This window comes from Mycetomoellerius zeteki, unplaced genomic scaffold, assembly GCF_001594055.1.
Source record: "Mycetomoellerius zeteki isolate Tzet28-1 unplaced genomic scaffold, Tzet1.0 scaffold848, whole genome shotgun sequence".
Lineage (NCBI taxonomy): Eukaryota > Metazoa > Arthropoda > Insecta > Hymenoptera > Formicidae > Mycetomoellerius > Mycetomoellerius zeteki.
This window is the reverse complement of record NW_017257882.1, coordinates 179,124-198,427: the sequence shown is the minus strand read 5'-3', so window position 1 is coordinate 198,427 and position 19,304 is coordinate 179,124. Positions and strand designations below refer to the sequence as shown.

General features: G+C 29.3%; 2 protein-coding genes and 1 pseudogene across 2 annotated transcripts in view; all 3 read right to left on the bottom strand.

Annotated features, from left to right (window-relative positions):
- Window positions 1-13,423, bottom strand: part of Adcy2 (adenylate cyclase type 2 Ac76E) — a 40,190-nt gene extending 26,767 nt beyond the window's left edge. Inside the window, exon 1 of the mRNA XM_018459611.1 lies at window positions 12,745-13,423. Coding sequence (XP_018315113.1) covers window positions 12,745-12,757 — 13 coding nt within the window. The 5' untranslated portion in view covers window positions 12,758-13,423. The remainder of the gene's footprint in view (window positions 1-12,744) is intronic.
- On the bottom strand, window positions 7,257-10,587 carry LOC108730121 (uncharacterized; annotated as a pseudogene).
- A 1,221-nt stretch (window positions 13,424-14,644) lies between the features above and the next one.
- On the bottom strand, window positions 14,645-19,014 carry E(z) (histone-lysine N-methyltransferase E(z)). Its single transcript, XM_018459605.1, is given in 13 exon segments — window positions 14,645-14,752; window positions 14,834-14,999; window positions 15,070-15,252; window positions 15,332-15,622; window positions 15,703-15,768; window positions 15,771-16,043; window positions 16,147-16,324; window positions 16,414-16,514; window positions 16,713-16,736; window positions 17,002-17,218; window positions 17,299-17,547; window positions 17,912-18,225; window positions 18,696-19,014. Coding segments are annotated over 13 exon segments (2,259 nt in total). The 5' UTR covers window positions 18,832-19,014; the 3' UTR covers window positions 14,645-14,691.
- Between the last annotated feature and the right edge of the window lie 290 nt (window positions 19,015-19,304).

The window sequence follows — 19,304 nt, the reverse complement described above, 5'->3', positions numbered from 1 at the left end:
ATGAGTTTACGTGGAAAACGCACGTTTCGCAAGGTGCTTACATATCTGATACGATGTTTCCTGGTCACGCCAATTCTCTGCCGTAAAAGCAATAATTGCAACACGTTGGCAGCCAGTCTCGAGTTAATTATCGCGCCTGTTCGATAACGTAACCGACATGGTTACTGGCAGGATTCGATTTTGTATTTAATTGTACAAGTGAAGTATGTCATTGGGTTGGCAATCGGCGTCGCGACGCGTTATTATTCCGCGCGGGGAATCCTCATTTGGAATTACCGCCGTATTTACGTGACTGGCGTAATCTCCCCTTGACAACGCGTTAATCTCCTCCGCATTACGCGTGTTTGTAAATCAATCTGTATTGGATTATATACGTCGCTTTCGCAATAACACCAGTCAGACGTGACTGACTTGATTTTAAATTGAATAAATTAACGTTGGCTATCCCTCTGTCGATTTTCCTCTATAGGCTTTACATTTAAAATACTGATAAACTGATTGCCGAATTTTCACGTTGTGCTGTTTGAAATGCTTTTTGTTCGTCGCTTTTTATTCGCATAAAAAAATATGAAAATATAGCTGTGATGTAATGAGATAATTTTATATTTTATTTCGTGAATGCTTGTTTACTTCAAAATACAAATGTATTTTTCTTCGGTATCATACAGAGTATTTCTTTGTAAAAATTATGCACATACTATAAATGACAACAGGTGAAGTTTCATGATCGAGAAGAGACCGCACCATGCTATCTCTATTTATTGACACACACACAACATTATAGAAAATAAAATATTTTTACTTTCCTCAATGTGATTAAAGAAAATATACACAATTGATGTAAAAGGTCAGAGTAGTGGAAAACATTAGAGGAAATCAATTTTTGTTCGCTTTCATGCGTCGTTCTATTTCATGCGTTCCCATGGTGACGCATTAAACCAGTATTAGCTGTTCAAGGGAAGCGAAAGCTTTCAACGCAAAATATCATGTGATATCATATGGTATCATTAACTTGGCAATATCATTAAACTACAACAGTAATCACTTGATTGTTACTTGATATTAGAATACATACATGCCGTTATTTACAAATTTGCGTCGTTATACCTAAATAATTGATAATCTTCGGATCATATAATATAAAGTGACTAAACAGATTAGCTGTAATGATATTACTTGGTATAGTGAAATGTGTAACAAATTATTAATTAACACACCTTTGTTAATGCTAAAACAGATAACGATTAAATTTATATAGTAAATTTATATAGTATTTATATATTTATATAGTAAATTTAATCATCATTAACGAAACAGGATTAAAAACAGAAGAAAATAATTATACCAACGGTATTTAAGAATGAGAATTAAAAATAGATAAAAAAAAAAAAGAAAATTAAAAACTTAAAAAAGTAAAAAATTTAATATACCTTTTATTATAATTTTACGACATTCGTTCAAAAAGTATCTGGATTGCTGTGACTAAATATAAACTATAAGACTTCTTATTGGATTTGGACTTTGGAGTTTATTCTTCAGAAAAAATTTCTTAAATAACAATATACTTATTATTAGTTGATAGTTTCTGCCATTGTGTAAAACACTTTTTAAAATCATTTTTTGGAATATTTATAAATATTCTCATCGAATTTTGTTTAATACTTTTAAATTAAACATCAAATCTGTACTGCTTTAAAATTTTTTCAGTCACGGGAATAAAAAATCAAGGTTGTGTTCGGTGAACATGGAAGCAACTGCCCTCGTAATATTTCGCTTTTATTCTCGTCAAAAAATGTTGGAAGAATTAGAACGAGTGAGCGGATGTATTATTGTAAAGTACGCACTCCTGAGAAGTTCCACAGATTTATCTTTATATATTATTCTTAGCAAATCAATATGTCACTAGCTTATTTTATATCAATATGTCACTACGAATTTACCTTGAAACAAATTCGTTACTCTCAGATATCGTTACTAGTTTTATAATATTCTGACAGTGGAAACTAAAGTTTTAAATTAACTTGCCTCTAAATCCGCACGTACCGGTTCTGCTCTGTCCATAATAATTAAAATATCAAGAACGTGCGCTTGTCATAATGACGTTCTTGATATCTTAATTATTAATATATACGTATATCCAGTTCAGATATTTTTTTAACAGACCTTTGTGTACTTGAACATTTGTATTAATTTTCTTCTAAATGTATGTCATTGTTTATAAAAGAACGCATTACATTTAAAAACATTTCTCCCATTGTTAAACAAATATATATAAAACGGCTAATCATTCATTTAATATTATTCAACTAAAATCAGTTTGACTAAATATCTGATATTAGTTCTAGGTATTATCAATTTCTATTATGAATTGCGAGTTCCAGCTGCTCGTACGAATATGTATGTATATTTCCTATATGTAACTATATCCTGTTGCCAACTGGAATCACACACTGCAGTTAGTGGAAACCGATAGTAGGTTGAATCTGGAAAACGCGCAAAGTGCAAACGTTTACAGCATTGAAGAGGATACGCAGACAGTGTTCGCAACAGCTCTGGCCGGTGAACTATTTTCAATCTCGGTTAGAAGGACATTACGTACAACCATAATAGTAAAAAATTTTGAAAAAAGTCTTTGATGAATCAAAATTCACAATAAAAGATTTTGTATTTTATATTTTTGTTTCGAGCTAATTTATTGTTCTTAGATTATTAAAACTTCCTAATACTTTATGCTTCTATATCTTAATCTGAGACCAAGATTACTTCCTGTTCGAGTTGTGATTTAATTAGCTCGGTGTTTTATTCTGTTTGAATAAGTTTCTGTTGTCGCCGAAAGATAACAAAGTGTTTCGAAGCGAACGTATAACTTATTGATGCTTATTTTTATCTCAATTAAGGTCTGCATTGAGAATGAGATGATGTCTATCGATTTCAACCAGATCACATTAGCTGCAGTTTTACAGAACGGATCACTTTGCGAGCGAATAAAAACACTGGACTGATCTGCAAGAAAGAAATTTCAACATATCTAATATAATATACATATATGTACAATATATACGAATAAACAAAATACATCTAAATGAATTTATAATTATTTATCAATATGTATTAATATAAGATTGCTTTTTACGTAAAATTGAAGATTTGGAAACGTATTATTATAAATTTTATAAACAAGACTTGCTTCACTTAAAGAGAATTTAAAAGAGCTAATATAAAAAAGTGCATAAAGAAAATTACTAAGTCAAATTTAGTGTTTTTAATAAATGAGAAATTAATAATTAATATCTTTTTAAATTGTGCGATTATTGCAAATGGCACAAAACTAAAAAAAAAATTAATGTGATATTAATAAAAAATATCTTCACATCAATTAACAATAATCCATCCTATTTATTTATTATCAAACTTATTTCTATATAATCGCAAACATATTATAGTTCTCTACGAAATTGATAACATATATTTGTTTCGTTACGAACGATTCATTTAGGCATAGCGCCGATTAAGGAATTGATAAGTGCTCATCCGTTATTACAAGGTCAATTTCAATTGTTGTTAACTCGGTTCAAGTTCATCCACTAAAAGTTCATCCTCGATTTCTCGTGATTGACTAACGTTGACAGTACAATAAAATTGCATTAGAATTCACATATAATTGAAAATTCATATGTTCATAATCTTTTGATTGTTAGAATTTTCGATACATGTAATTGCATTATTAGTTACAATTTTGCAACTATATATTTCAAACCAAAATGATTTTTCAAAATAATGCTAATGTAACATATAAAATCAGTTAATAAAAACTTTCTAATTTATCTTTTTGTAATCAACTGATTTATGCTAAATAGGCAGAGACTGTAATTTTGCTTATAAGAGGAATAGACATGACTCCTGTTGTCATTTAAGAGGACATTTAGCCCAAACAAAAAAATAAGACAGCACGATTACATTTACGTATAATTACTTATATTCTCCGTAAAAATACATTATCTTTTAAAAGACAATTGATATGCGTCGATATATTTTACATAAATTAACAGGTAACAAAAATGTAGGAAAATTTTGTTGACTCATCTTCTATACTTTGAGATATATGTTTATAATTTTAATTTCTTAAAAAATTATACTAGAATATCGCGCGCGTGAATATATTTTTGTTCTATGAAACGTAATAAAATATGGTAAAATATTTATCACACAAAATTGTTTTTTTAATAATTTTCTTTCGTGATTATAAAATTCTTTTATAGATAATTCCAAATAAAAAAAATAAAAAGTGAAAGATCTAAATTGTAGAAAATTCATTATATTACAATTATTGAAATGTTCTTATACAATTCTAATATTAATAGTTTCTTTTTCTTAAAAAATACAATTGCTAACTTTTTACGGTTAATCGATCGTATGAAAGAAGCAAGATGTGCGACGTCAAAGAGCAGATCACATTGTCGGTAATATTTACACTACACTATCAGTGTTTAACGTACTGTCATCAAACGATTCGTATCCTGTGAATGTTTCCATTTCTTTACTTTCCATTCGAAATATTATTTTTATAAAAGACCGAGTAAAATAGAATAAAAATTAGAGAGAATAATAATTTTGTATAAAAAGTAGAGTATAATATCAGCAGTATATTATATATATTTCATTCATAATTAATATCTCGTTATGTCGTCAAACATTAATAGTATTTAAATATTATAACGTCACTTGTAACTAACTATTATTAATATAATAATTCAAAACGGATTCTTTTTGCATTATTAAAATATTTATTCTTATAGTGTAACTCCATTCCGTATAAAGTATATTATTAAACAAATTTTACAAATATTCTGCAAATATCTCAACAATTATCGTTAAAATTTGCGCCATTTACTGTATTGTATCATATAATCACTTAAAAAATGTGACAATTTATGCCTGCATTTGTTAACGTTTTGCGCGAAACACAATGATATCACATTACTTTTAACATTCTTATATTATATTTCATATATTATTCCATACTTGATTTTATACCTTGTAACAATTTACGTGTCACAAGTCACAGTAAATATTGCCTTGCAAGCGTGATAGCATTCTATGTAATTTTGCTGAATAAACCTGTTAGAGTAAATACACCGTGTTCGTTAAGTATGGTTTATAGGCACGCTGGATAGGAGGTTTTACTATTAGTTCTCGATATTACGTGTTTCAAACTGTTTCGATACTGCAAATTCTTCTGTAATATGGCTTGAAAACAAGGTAATACTTCATTATAAACGCAATTTAATACAAAACGGAAATTACCATGTTATAAATTAAACAAATTGGACACACAAAATAAGAAAGAAAATATAGAATTAAAAAACACAAAATACGGAATACGTGATACAAAATTGCAGAATACAGAATGTAGAATATAAAATACGGAATTAAAAATATTTAAAATGTTTTGGATATAGAAAAAAACTAAAAATATATAGATTTTCTTTTGTTGACCATAGAATCAGACTTACTTAATTAAGAGATCGGAAAAATATAAAAAATTAATTTTATAAACCTCATCCACACGTTATTTCTGTTAAATGTTTCAGTTATGTTCATAAAAGATTGTATAAACTACTATACATTCATTTTTTACGTACACTTGCATTCCTATTAAATAATAATTTTAATGATTAACAAAATTATTTAATTTTATTTATAAATTATTATTTTGCAAAAAGTGTATAATTGAATTAACATGACTACACTGAAAAAAGAGTCTGCATTAATTGAAATTCTGGATTGAAAATTGATAAATTAGAATTTTTTTCTGGTATCTATTATAATATTCTAGTTAATATAACCAAAATTCTGATTGATATGATCAGAATCTTCTAGTTTATTCATTTTCAACCAAAAATTTTTTTCAATATACAAAGTGTAGTCAAGATACATGTAGCGAAATGTGTCGAATTCATCAAGTACTGTACACGATTTACAATACATAAGGGATTTCAAATATATATATATTTTTTATAGTAGTTTCGCTACATCTGGGAATGTTTCCTTGGGGAGAGGCTGGCCCGGAATATAAGATAAAAATGGCTACGCGCGTGGTATGCAGCTGCTGTATTTTTTCTCTTTTTTTTTCAACGAATCCCTAGCGATACGAGTTCTCTGTTGCAACGCGTTCTCTATTGTGCGGGTTATGCTTTGGGCTCTCGGTTGAAAGCCTTTACTATGCAATTACCTACATGTCTCTTCAAGGATATGCATTCGGCCAGCTGTCATACAATGTTCTGCCAGTGCGCTATTTTGATTGGCAAAAAAATTACATGTTTTATAATTTTAATTTAGGATAAAGAAAAGATGTTCGTATAAATTATACTTTAAATAAATAAAAATAAAAATTACTTAGCAATTCCAAGTAATAAATATCTTGCATTATTACTTTAGTATTCTCTTACTATTACAGTAATTTATTGACTCTCAATGCGTCCTATTCTTGCAAAAATTTTTTTACAATTAAGTAATTATGGTTTAATAATATAATTTTCTTCGATCTTTTACTGTCCAATTTCTAAACATCAAATTATTGTTTCTTTAATAATGATATAATTATTCTAAAATTATTAGAAAGATGTAAGTTGCAAATCATACATCCTTTAAGAGGTAAAACTGATATTAATTTTACTTAAATGATTCGAATAAAAATATATAATCGTCTAACATAATTAAATAATAAATACGAAAAAATAGATAAAGTTCATAATAAGAAAAACTATTAAAAAAAGATGAGAGGATCAATAGTTTATCGGGCATCTGGTCGATTATATTGGTCAAGGGAAGTTTCGATCGTAAGAGATCGCTAGAATTGACACGAAGTGGCGAGGGCTACTGGTATCGACAGGCCTCACCGATCAGGCGTCAGCGTCTATCATGGTTTCGAATCGAGTTCGGTGTTACATTTGCAAAATCTCCTTGGGAACACAGACCGGTGAGCTGTGAGAGTTTCATCAGCCGATGACATTATCATTTATGCAAGCAATTTCAATGCGGTACAATTAACAGAATACAATGTAAATTCAAATTTGATTAAAATAAAACAAAAAGTAACATAAAACATTATTTGATAAAATTGTTGCGACAATATCAGTGATATTTTTTCCAATATTCAGAACGGAACAAAGAAGTTAATTTGTGGAATATTCGTGATTATACGAAAGCTTTTCGGTATTAAATTTTTGTAGTTACAAGTTTTTCCTTGAGTTTACTTAAGTTGTTGTCACTGTTGAAACTTTTCTTTCTTCTCGAAGTTTGTATCGCTCTATATTTTTAATTTTTGTAACATAAAATTAAGATTAGAAACAAGTACTTTATAATATTTCTTTTATACATTATATCAAACCGACAAATTATCATTAAATAATATAATAAATTTTTATCTTATAATTAATATTGTTATTGTTATTTATAAAATTAATAATATTATTTCATGTTTTAATTATATTGTGTATAATTGCATTTTATAGAAATATATCCGATTAACAAGAAGTAAAAAAAACATTCTGGAGTTCTATTTTTAATTCTCTACAAAAATAATAACCTTCTAGGCAAAATGAATATAAAAGAATACATTCAAAGAAGTTTACAGAAATTTAGGCAATGATTCATAAAATTATGAGCTTACTGTATGTTGTTTCAAGTTTGCGATTTCCTATTTGCACTTTTCATACAAAGTAATCTGTATCTCGACCCTGGTGAAAAAGTTTCGCTGAAATTATTCCACGTTTTGGAACATTTCAGCGAAATTGCTGAAAATTTGCTGAAACTTCATTGAAAGTGAATTTTTCAACTAACATACTGAAAAATCATTGAAATCCAACCGAAATTTCTCTGAAATTCTTGCTGAAATTTCTCTGAAATTCATACTGAAATTTTTCTGAAATTTCGTCGAAAATGAATTTTTCAGCTAAAAATCGCTGAAATTAAACTGAAATTTTTTTGAAATGCTGAAATTTTGTTAAAAAGTGTTCCAAAACGTGGAATAATTTTAGTAACATTTTTCCACCAGGGGAATAACAATTTTAATTTTTTGTATATAATAAGTCATCTTCCATAAAGCACTGAAATTAAAAACAGTTGCATTATTTTATTTAAATATCATAGAAATCTCGTGGTTTACTAAAAGAGAGAGAAAAATATAAAACTAATAACGTGTTCTCCTGTGACTCAGGAAAAACACACGAAGGAAGATATGCTATTCTGACAACTTTAATAATTTGATATTTGTAATTCAAAGTTATTTAATATTTATCATCTGCGAAATTTTGAATTTGACGCAAGTTGGAGAGCGGACGGAAACGAGTTCTTGTAATGTGCGACGTGATATTTTCGGTATGGTAAAGCCATACGATGTTTACAGTCGTGCTATCTCGACATTCCAGAATTCTATGTTTTTCATTTGAGAATTTATAGCGAGTTTACACCGCTGCGTCGTTTTATATCAGAATCAAACTCGCGGAAAATCATTAAATGTAATACGATCGTTAAAGTACGTGTTGAAAGCAGCGAGGTGAAACTAGTAATTCGTTATGCCAATCGAATTTTCAGTGATCTTCTCATTAAATTCTCATTCAATTCCACTCATCTGTTGATTCGTAAATAGCTCCTTAATAGCTTTATTATATTTTACGTGGGCGCTCTGCCTATATATAACTGTGTTGCTTCAAATTATAAAGTAATTTTATTTTCTACCTTTAATGTAATTATAGCGGTAATAAGTTATTGATAAAAAATTTTCGTCCTTACAATTGTTAGTGGCATTACCAATATTAAAATAATACTAATAGCAATAAAAGTGATGCAGAATAATTTTTTTATCAGTAGATATTCCACACATATATATGTATATATACAAAAATAATTGCTTTTTATTTCGTTAAATAAAAATCTGTTGTCTAAAATCTCAATACAGTAACATAGAATAATACCGTCAATATCCAAAATGTTATATGGTAATGGCACTGTTAACACTACCATCATCATTACGGTTACTATCGTAAGTGTCGTACAAGCACGGAAATAGAGACAAGTAATGAAAGGATTAAGTCTCGTATAAAACGCTTATCCGTACAGAAGCATTCGCTTTGTGTTTGAACCGTAAAGCCTGCATTTAATGGAAGCTGCTGTTGCTACTGCTTCTGTAGTGTTTCGGCTTCACATATATACGCGCGAATGTGATCGCTTGGTGACTTCCGGAATTACGTATTTTCACCTGGCAAGTGTGTACGATATGACGTCGCGCTTGTAACCCATTCGTAACAATCAGGACTTGTGTAAACGTACGCCGGTATCCCGCTATTATTTCCGTGTATGTACATGATTAATAACTGACTGAGCGAAGGATCAAAATAAACCATGCCGCTCGAGAATTTGGAACTTGGCTCCGTTCTCCGAGTCATTTTATTACCGTGCGATGACAAAATTAGCAACAAGGAATGTGCGAAACTACGATGTCCCCTGAAAGTTTATATCATGCGCAAAGAGATACAAATTAATTTTTGCAGCTATATGTATAAGAAAAAAAACTTCGCATTCAGCTATTTCTAAATTTTTATTTAGCAATATTAAAGTTAATTGTTTAGATATATATATATATGGAATATCTATGGAATAAAAGAGTATTTTCGATTATATAGATTTATATCATTTTTATATGTAAATATATAATATAGAACAATTTAAAAAAATATAATATAATATTAATTATAATTATTATAATTACATATAATATATATTAATTATAATTAATTTATGTACTATATAAAACCAAACATATCAAGTGCATCTATTATATTCTCTTTTGTGTGGGTGTATATTTTATATTACATCGATTTTTTCTTGATAAATATGAATACAAATACACTGAGAGAAAAGTGTTTGTTGGTATTTATGACTATAATTGCATAGTAAAAAAATTAGATTAGAAACTTCATTTTTATAATTATTACTTTATACTGTAAATTAGCAATAATAATTATACTTATATCTTTATCATTATTACTTTATAATGTAAATTAGTAATAATAATTATATTTATATCTATCTAAAAATATATAGTTTGCACAAAAATTGATTATAAGTTATAATTAAATTATGGTAATTGTAACTATTTTTTCTCTCGGTGTACTTACTTCCTAGAGACATGGAGCATGAAAAGCTTTTATGCAAATTAAGTTTTAAGAAAAATTAATTAATATCGTTTCCGTTATGATGAAAAAGTGAAATGTAACTCGATGACAAATAAAGAAACGTAATATAAGTACTTTTTTCTCCGTTAAAGGTGCCTTTTATGCCAGTATAATAGTGATGCTGGAAAATACTCGCTTGACGAGGACAACACACGAGCTAAGCGGTCTTGTTTCCTCGAGAATTGCTATTATGAAGCTTGGAAGACGATACAGAGCAGTGATGTGATTATAAAACGCTCAAGAAGACGGTGGACCGGATTTCACATGTCGCAAAACATCGATGCGACATAATACCAGCTCGCAATCGCGAATACAGATGCACTTTAAATCCACGGAATTTACGCTCGCTCATTCGTTTCTCGTGGAATATCTCGCAAAACGAGAGAAAAAAGAAAAGAAGAGAGAAAATATCCGGATCAAAGAGTCACAAGAATTAAACGCAGTCCTGTGCGGTATGTTTAAACGAATTCTCTTTGCTATTACATTTTTCTACTATTTATGTGACGTATACTGATACTTGTATAAATATATTTAAAAAACGAGTATTTATTAAAATGTGAATTTATTAAAATGAATACATTCGCGCAGTCTTGCACGCGGAATAGTGAAAGCGCAATAAAATTATGCAAGAACGTTTTTGAGACGAGAAACATTTTGCAAAGCACTTATAATAAAAAAGCTCTTCGTATGATGATGCATTAACGTATTTAAATGTAACATAAAAACCGGCAAAGGCTTTATCTAATTGAGATCTAAAACAAATTTATTCATAATATTGATAGTGTGTATATTTATAAGATATTATATTATAAAATATTATATTATAAGTATATATTATAGTATTATAAGTAGATATTATAAGATATTATATTATAAGTATATATTATAAATATTATAAAAAATTTGTTTTAAGTTTTGTTAAATGAAGCTATTGTCAATTTTATGTTATTTTTAATGCTTGAAGTATCAAAATTTAATTTCGAATTATATAAAATTATAGAAAAATTATTAAAACTACAAACATTTTTTCTCCTGCAAAAGGAGTTTTTCAATATTATATACTACACAATAGTATATAATTTATAATGTTACTTAATAAAGTTACAGTTACCAGACCTCGCATTTAGAGACAGCGAGAAGCTCATACTATAAATCTAAGGAGCTAAAATGAAAACTAAATTCAACAAACAGTTTCTACAATTTTTTAAGCTGTTTGTGTATTTCGCAATTGTGTAAGCTTTGCGATGTTCGATAGATTGATTTCTATAAACACTATAAATTTTCATATAATTTCTAAAAACACCTGAAACGTTTTAACATATTTTTTACTTTTGATAAACAATTTTTTAAAATAAAATTTTCATTTTTTCATAAACGTAATGTGGAGATCATAATTTTTTAATATTTGCATGCACCATCACACATTTATATTTTCAAATCTTATTTATAACAGCAAGAATGATGTATTTCGTATAAGCTGTCATATCATATAATAAAAGCACTTTTTCATTATAATTTCATATTTTCAAAAAATCGCTTCTGTCACAGCAATACAATATTTATTTATATTGTATATCGCAGCTTGTTCTCGACTGTCATACAAGTTTATGAATATTATGTCAATTATAATTTTAATATATATAATTTTACATGTACTATTTTATAAATAATTTTATCATTATATCATTTTAGAAAATTAGTATTAAAATTATGATTTGCTGTATATTTTGGATAAATAATTTTTTTTAAGCGGACTTGTTGAGTATCTGCGTATTATATCAATTTAGTGATGCACATATCATTTTATTATAATTTTGATACGCAGCGATGCAACAATCCCCAATTTATATTGACGTACAATATTAATATGATACGCAGATATGTAACAAATCTATATCCGTCTTTAAATGTCACATAAATTCAAATTTAATACATAATATCATTTGTCTGTAGCTTCATACATTAGAATATTATATTTAATTTTAAATATCATAAAATTTGCTTTAAAAAATCTGATGGCAAATTATAATAATAATAATATATATTAGTGATATTTAAATAATTATGTAACAAAATCCAAATATCGCATAAAATATACTGCGAATCATAATTTTAATTATAATATTATATATCGAATATTTAATATTATATATTGAACTTAACAAAATTACGAAAAACAATTATGAAAAATAGATCTTTTAGCACTTCTGGAAAGTGTTCTAATTCTTAAAAAATTCTAAAAAGTTTTTTTTATATATATATATAAACAATTATAAAATTATTATAATTTCTAAAAAATATTCAAAAATTTAAATAGAAATTCTAAAAAATATACGAAAATTGTTTATAATGTATTTCTCTATAAAATTTAATAATATATAATCACTTAAGTTATAATCTAATCTTGAAAGTGAATAATTACATTTATTACATTAGAGACTATTTGTTACTTCCTACAATTTTAACACGAAACTTCTGATAATTAGTTTCTTTTCTTTAAAAAAATTACCTTCTTCCTCCATGTTCACGGATGAGATTTCCTCAGGCTTGGCCTCGATCCAAATTGGTTTCTTCCTACGGGTTGAGTATCATCGACGGTTGCGACGTCGCTTTTCTTGTGCACTTCACCTTCTTCGCGACATGTTTATTCGTTGCACATCGTACAACGTTCTCAAATCTCCAAAATTTACCATCCAGTAAAGCGATTCGATTTCGCGCTACTCGTCCCCGCGCACATCGAATCCGGAGCAGATCACAGACGAATCCAATACACGCGTGTAAATATTTACCCCCCTGATGTCGAATCCAATTAAATTTTAAATGCGCGAATTTTCGCAGTTATCCTCGGCAGGTGCGCAGCTCCGTTCGACGATATCATTATTAATTATTTATTTATTCTCGATTTAATTCCCTTTTATTTTTTTTTCTTTGTAAGAAGAATCGGCAAAAAACATTCGCGTGTATCAACGAGAAATGAGACGCTGGTTGCAGAATTGAGTTCTTGCTTCACCGTAAATCAATCACGAATTAATTTTCAGTATATTGAAAGAATAAAATCGTTACTGTAACTTAATGCGATCGAAACTTCATTTATTATATATGCGATTTATTATTTTTAGGGAAGAGAGACCTTTTCTTTAGATCCTATAATCTAAAATGTTTCACAGACTTTCCGTCCAACCGCTTTCGCAGCCGCGAAGCTTGCAACTGGTGGCCGAATTCCCACGTCGGGATCACCGAGATACTTCCCTACAATCCCTTCGCAGTAACTCCGTTGTAAGCTGCGCGAAAGCTCGTGTCATTCGTGACGCTTTAATCCAGGCATGATCATCGAGAGACTGTTCGTAATTTCGAAGCGTTTTCGCATATTTGTTCATCTTTGACGTAATCCTTTTTATAATCGCCAAATTTGTAATTAATTTGCAATTAATTAATACGCACAAAAAAATTTCATTGTATTGGGTTATCATAGTTGTTCTGAAACAAATTTAAATAATGATAAAAAATTTCATAATTATATATTTTTTCTTACGAAATTCTAAGGAAAAAAATTTTCATATCGTAATATTTTTAAGAATTTTTTATGTTTTCAATTATAAGGATTTGATGAAAAATATCTACATATATATGCTATCATTATGTATATTATTATGCGCATGGTTAACGCCGAGACACTACCTTGTCTCCTGATTATTATATATACTATCATGACAAATGTATGAATAAAGATGTTTCTTATTTTACGTACGAATTGTAATAAATAATTTGCTGTGGTAATTATAAATTATAAATTGACATAGGTAGATATAATTAAAAAGAAAGTTCTGAAATCTTTTTTATAAAAAACTTTTTAATGAGATCCAAAAATGTATACAAACTAAAAAATAAGACAAATATTTTCACTTGTAATAGTGTAGTTTGCAATTAAAATGTAAATCAATTATATTTATCTATTAATCATCTATCAGATAATTATGTCATCATTTTATTAGTACTCTCATTTTGCGATATAATAATACTATGACGCTTCGTTTTTCTTAGCGCCGAGACACTACCGTGTCTCTAGATTATATATATAGCAATTCACATAGCAATATTACAATAACTTCTCACAAACATATTGAATCATAATATTTAAGTACATGAAACTTACATATTTAAAAAAGGAAAATTAAAATTATAAAATTTCCTGAAATTTTTCTTACATTTTTTCTTATATATATATATATAAAATTTATTAATGTTATAATACTAAGCGATTTGATTTATTTTATTAAATAAAGTAAAGACAGAGAAATTAATTTTTAAAAATAAAGGAATATACTTTTATCATATTGATAAATGAATTACACAAATGTTTATTTTGTACTTATATATATTTTTCATTTTCAATATGCATCTGCGTTTAGTGTTTTATTTATATAAGTGTGATTATGTATATATAAAATATAAATTCTTAAAGAAATTCCATTTCCCGTTCGATGCCGACAAATTTCAGTTGCTCAGTTGGTCCATATCTAAAAATTGTCATTTATACAGTTCCAATTATACAATTGATAAATTAATTAAACAATATTATATAATATTACATAATATACCTATAATCAAAAAATAATTCTTCACCAGGTTGTATCGCTCTCTTAGCAAAAATACCTATTCTGTGATCACCATTCACCATCATTACTTTCGCATAACAATTGGGATTTATTGAATGATTGGCGAATCTTATTTTATTCCCTTTTCTTGTTGCATCAACGACAAAATCTAAAAAATATCCTTTTAAAATCTCATTTTCAGTTATTTATTATGTTTATTGTACTTACGTTGTACTTACCATTGTTAAGATTGAAGAGAAAACTGCACATGTATTTGTCATATACCTTTCCTCTTCTATCGGCTTCATCTTGACTAATAATTTCACCGCAGTACTCTGAAATGAATTCATTCTTCGCCGCTGACTCTTTCAGAAAAATTCCCCATCCTGCCACATCTGAAGGTGCCATTAGAAGATGCTTGTCTATAAATAACATTTTCTTATATTTTGTGTATATCTTTGTTGTTTTTAATAATATATATTTGAAATTTATTAATCTTACGAAGACCACGTTGCACGCTGACATTTTTACAGGATATTTTAGTGATATGGAATTGATCAGCGCCACACGTTTGACAGAGATCTGGATCACATTCCCTTACAGCTAAATAACACGGACATTGTTTCGTGTTGCACTGAGCCTTACATCTACAACCAGGAAATCGGTTTTGGCACTCACTGCTGCATTGACAGAATTTTTCACAAAAATTCTGTGCCTGTATACAGGGACATGAATTATCGCACTGCCGACCCGGATGATCACAAGGTGCGAAATTATGAACATGATTAGCACCTATTGAAAGAAATATAATTAGGAATCGAAAGAAACATAATTTAAGCTTAAAAATTTTTTTAATTAATTAATGAATATACCAGAATCTTTTTTAAGTTGTATCTTTCTGCAATGCATGGACCATAACCGATGCTTCTTCTTCTTTTAATATCTGAAGCTTCTTTTTGTGCAAATTCATAAACCTCCTGGCAAGTTTTCGTTAACATAATTTGTGCTAATGCACATGGATTGCCAGGGAAGGCTTTGTGAAGAGCTCGGAACAAGCTCTGTTCTGAACCTGTCCATGAGAATTCACTTTCAGTATTCTTAATTCGTTCGCCAATTCCTAATAACGTGAAGGGTGCCTGATTTTCAGGTTGTGCTTGATCCTCCATCATTTCTTCAGATTTGGAGTTATTTTTGTTAACGTTTTGTTTAAAGTCTAATTTGAAAAAAAAGACTTCTTAGAATTGCATTAAAATTTAAAATATACACATGTAATCTAAATCTACAAATTATAATAGATTAATGAATTATATATTAACCTTGACAACTGCCTCCTTGACCGTATTTATTGCTATCATTACTATCCTCGCTGCTCGCTTCGTTTCCAGAGTCGACGCTTGCTTGTTTTCGTACCTTCCTAGGACCACCGCGTTTCTCGTCACCTTCGTCTTCTTTTATATCCGCCGCCTGTGCCGCCAGTTTCTCCTTCATCCCCTCCTACATAAAAAGTTATATCAAAGTTATATCACACACAAATCTGACTTTGAGGATAACACATTCTATTAAAATAAAGCATAATAATGTACCAAATGCATGTAACATTCAGTCCCGCATGGCTCCGAAAACGGTTTCAAATCGGGTCCTTTTCGTTTCAGCAAGTTCGGACCTGGATGGCAAACTTGAAGACCTACAAGCAACATCATAAACTCACTATGTACTCTTGTCGGCTAATTTGGCATAGTGAATTGAGAAAAATTTAGTAGACACAGCGATGAACGATGAATGAAATATGATTGCAGATGAGCCCTTGACGATGTCTCTGTGCTAAACAAAAAAAAGCTTCCGATCGATAATGCATTAGTTTGTATGCAATATTGTTCTTTACCTTGCGGCGAGGTCCCCCTGGCTGCTACGATAAATCAGGAATCACAAATTATTGTAATTAATAAACTTTCAATTTAGAACACTTAAAATATTATACAATACTTCAGTAAGTTGTATTTCAACAAAGTATTCTTATAAGTCATTGATTCTACTTTATCTCTAAAAGTATTATCCTATATTAATAAGTGAATACATAATAAGTATTAAAGACAATATTACTTTTGCAATCTACTTCACAAAATACAACTTAAATAATCGTTAAATATATTGTTTCACTGCAGTATACTCACGATGTAAGAAGCAGTCGTACTTGAAGCATCTCCTGCAGAACAAAGTATGAAAAGAATGCATCGTTTGCTCTCTAGGTACACTTCTTGCATTTATACCATCTATATTAGGCGTACATTCTGGCGGTAAAACATTTGGATCGAATCTTTCTGTTAATTCAATATATTTTTCTTTTAATTCTTCAGGTCTTCCTTTATCGGGGAACATGCTCGATATTGCCTGAAAATAATTATAAAGCAATTATGTTATAGGATTATACTATATAATGTTATATTTCGATATTTATATAATTTCCTTACATTAAATATATGCATTGATGGAAATGGAGTAGCAGCAGTCTTCCCACTTTCAGTTTTTTCTGTATTTATTTCAACCTTTATTTCATCTTTCTTGTCATTTTCCTTTTGATTTTCTTTCTCTTTTAAGGATTCCTTTCCTTTCTTTACCTGTTCCTTGTCCTTATCTTCTCTCTCATAATTTGCTAGAGCATTCACCAAATCGACAAAAATAGAATCATCCATAAAACCAGATTCTCTATCACCATGGACCTGCAATAAAGTAAGTGACAACAAAATTTACCACATGTAGTGTTCCCAGCAAGAAACATAGTTGATACAGTCAATAACATAATGAACCATTACATCCTTGTTGTCTTATCATCAATATTAAACAAGAATGAAGAAATGATTCAGTGTCAGAGTTATGGCACACAGAAAAATTTAAGCAGTAAGATATAAGCAATAAGGAAATCAATATGTTGGATTTATTATATAATCTCTATTATGATTGACCAATTCACTGTTTATATTTTACTAAAATTATGTTTTACTACTTCAGTTTTTTGTGTGCCATGGCCCTGACACTGTATGAAAATATCTATTATTATTCTCATATTTTGATTATTCTTCATACCTTTCCATCATAATTTTTGATAAGCTCCTCGATAAAGGTACCATCTTGATCCAAAATCTCATCGCCCATATAAGGAATGTTATGCAAAACGGTTTCATCCTCCACCATAAAGTTCTGTTGAATGGGAGCCCATGTATACATGGTTGGTATAGGAGTCACTGCATTAATTATTTTTACAGGACAACTTTGCACATCGCCATCAGGACTAGTAATTTCAGCTTTCTTCATACAAGAAAGATGAGGTGGAATGTCTTGCATTGCCAGCCACGTTGCCTTTCCATCTGTCCAACGCTTTTGTTCAGCCACAAGAAGCTCTATTCAACAAATAATCATAAACAATTATTACAATACAAAGTTGTATGCTAATATTGACAAGTAACTATTATAATTACTTTTTAGCATCATGTTTAGATAATGGCCAATACAGAAAGAAATTGAAGAACCAAAAAGACAACGAGATAGAAGAAGCAATACAGTGAGAAAGATAGTAAAGAAAGAAGAATGGCTGAAAATTAAAAACTGTACGGAGACAACGAATAAGAATTTAGCTGTGAGGTATAGACATAAATAAAAATTAGAAGTTGATAGAAATAAAGAGAAGAGAAATAAAGACAGACTGAAAAAGATCAGATAGTTAGGATTTAGATTTAAAAATAGAGCATAAAGGATGAAAGGATGTGTGAGGACATAGAAAAATGTGGATCACGTTTTCTTCTTGGCTTTGTAATGTTGGAGGGAAAATTCTATTCTATTACTTTTTAGCATTGCAATGGCAAATACTTGCCTGTCATAACTTTGCGATTTTTGTTCCACGCGATCTTTACTTCGTCTGCTCGTTTATAGCGTTTCATTTGTCGCAATCGCATGTACTCCGACTTTACCCTCTTTCTCCATTCCGCTGTGACTTTGGCTTTCGACATAGTAACATAAATGCACAATTTTCGAGTAAAATTAATAAATGCTATTATACATATTATGTATATCTTCTTTTTCTTTTACGGCACGTGATCTCCGAAAACAGATTTGATACGGCCTATATTATTGCTATATATACGTCAAAAAATACAAATTGACAAAAATCGCCATTTGGTTTACGAAGTGAACGGGAAGCCAGCGAAGACTCGAGGTTCGTTCGCGTCGCAAACTCCAACATGGGCAACATGTTCCAATGGCTGCGTTCAGCAGAACATTGGTTTTGCAACTGTTGGAAGTTTCCTTCGCGCTAATTGGATCATACTTTTAGATCTAGAAGAATGGTCCTATCTCAGCAGGGGTGCGTTCCAAAACTCGACTCTAACAACTCCGAGTATTATTTATCCTTGTTCTTCACCGAATGTTAAACAAGGATAAAAGGTACTCCGAGTTGATAGAGTCGAGTTTTGGAACGCACCCC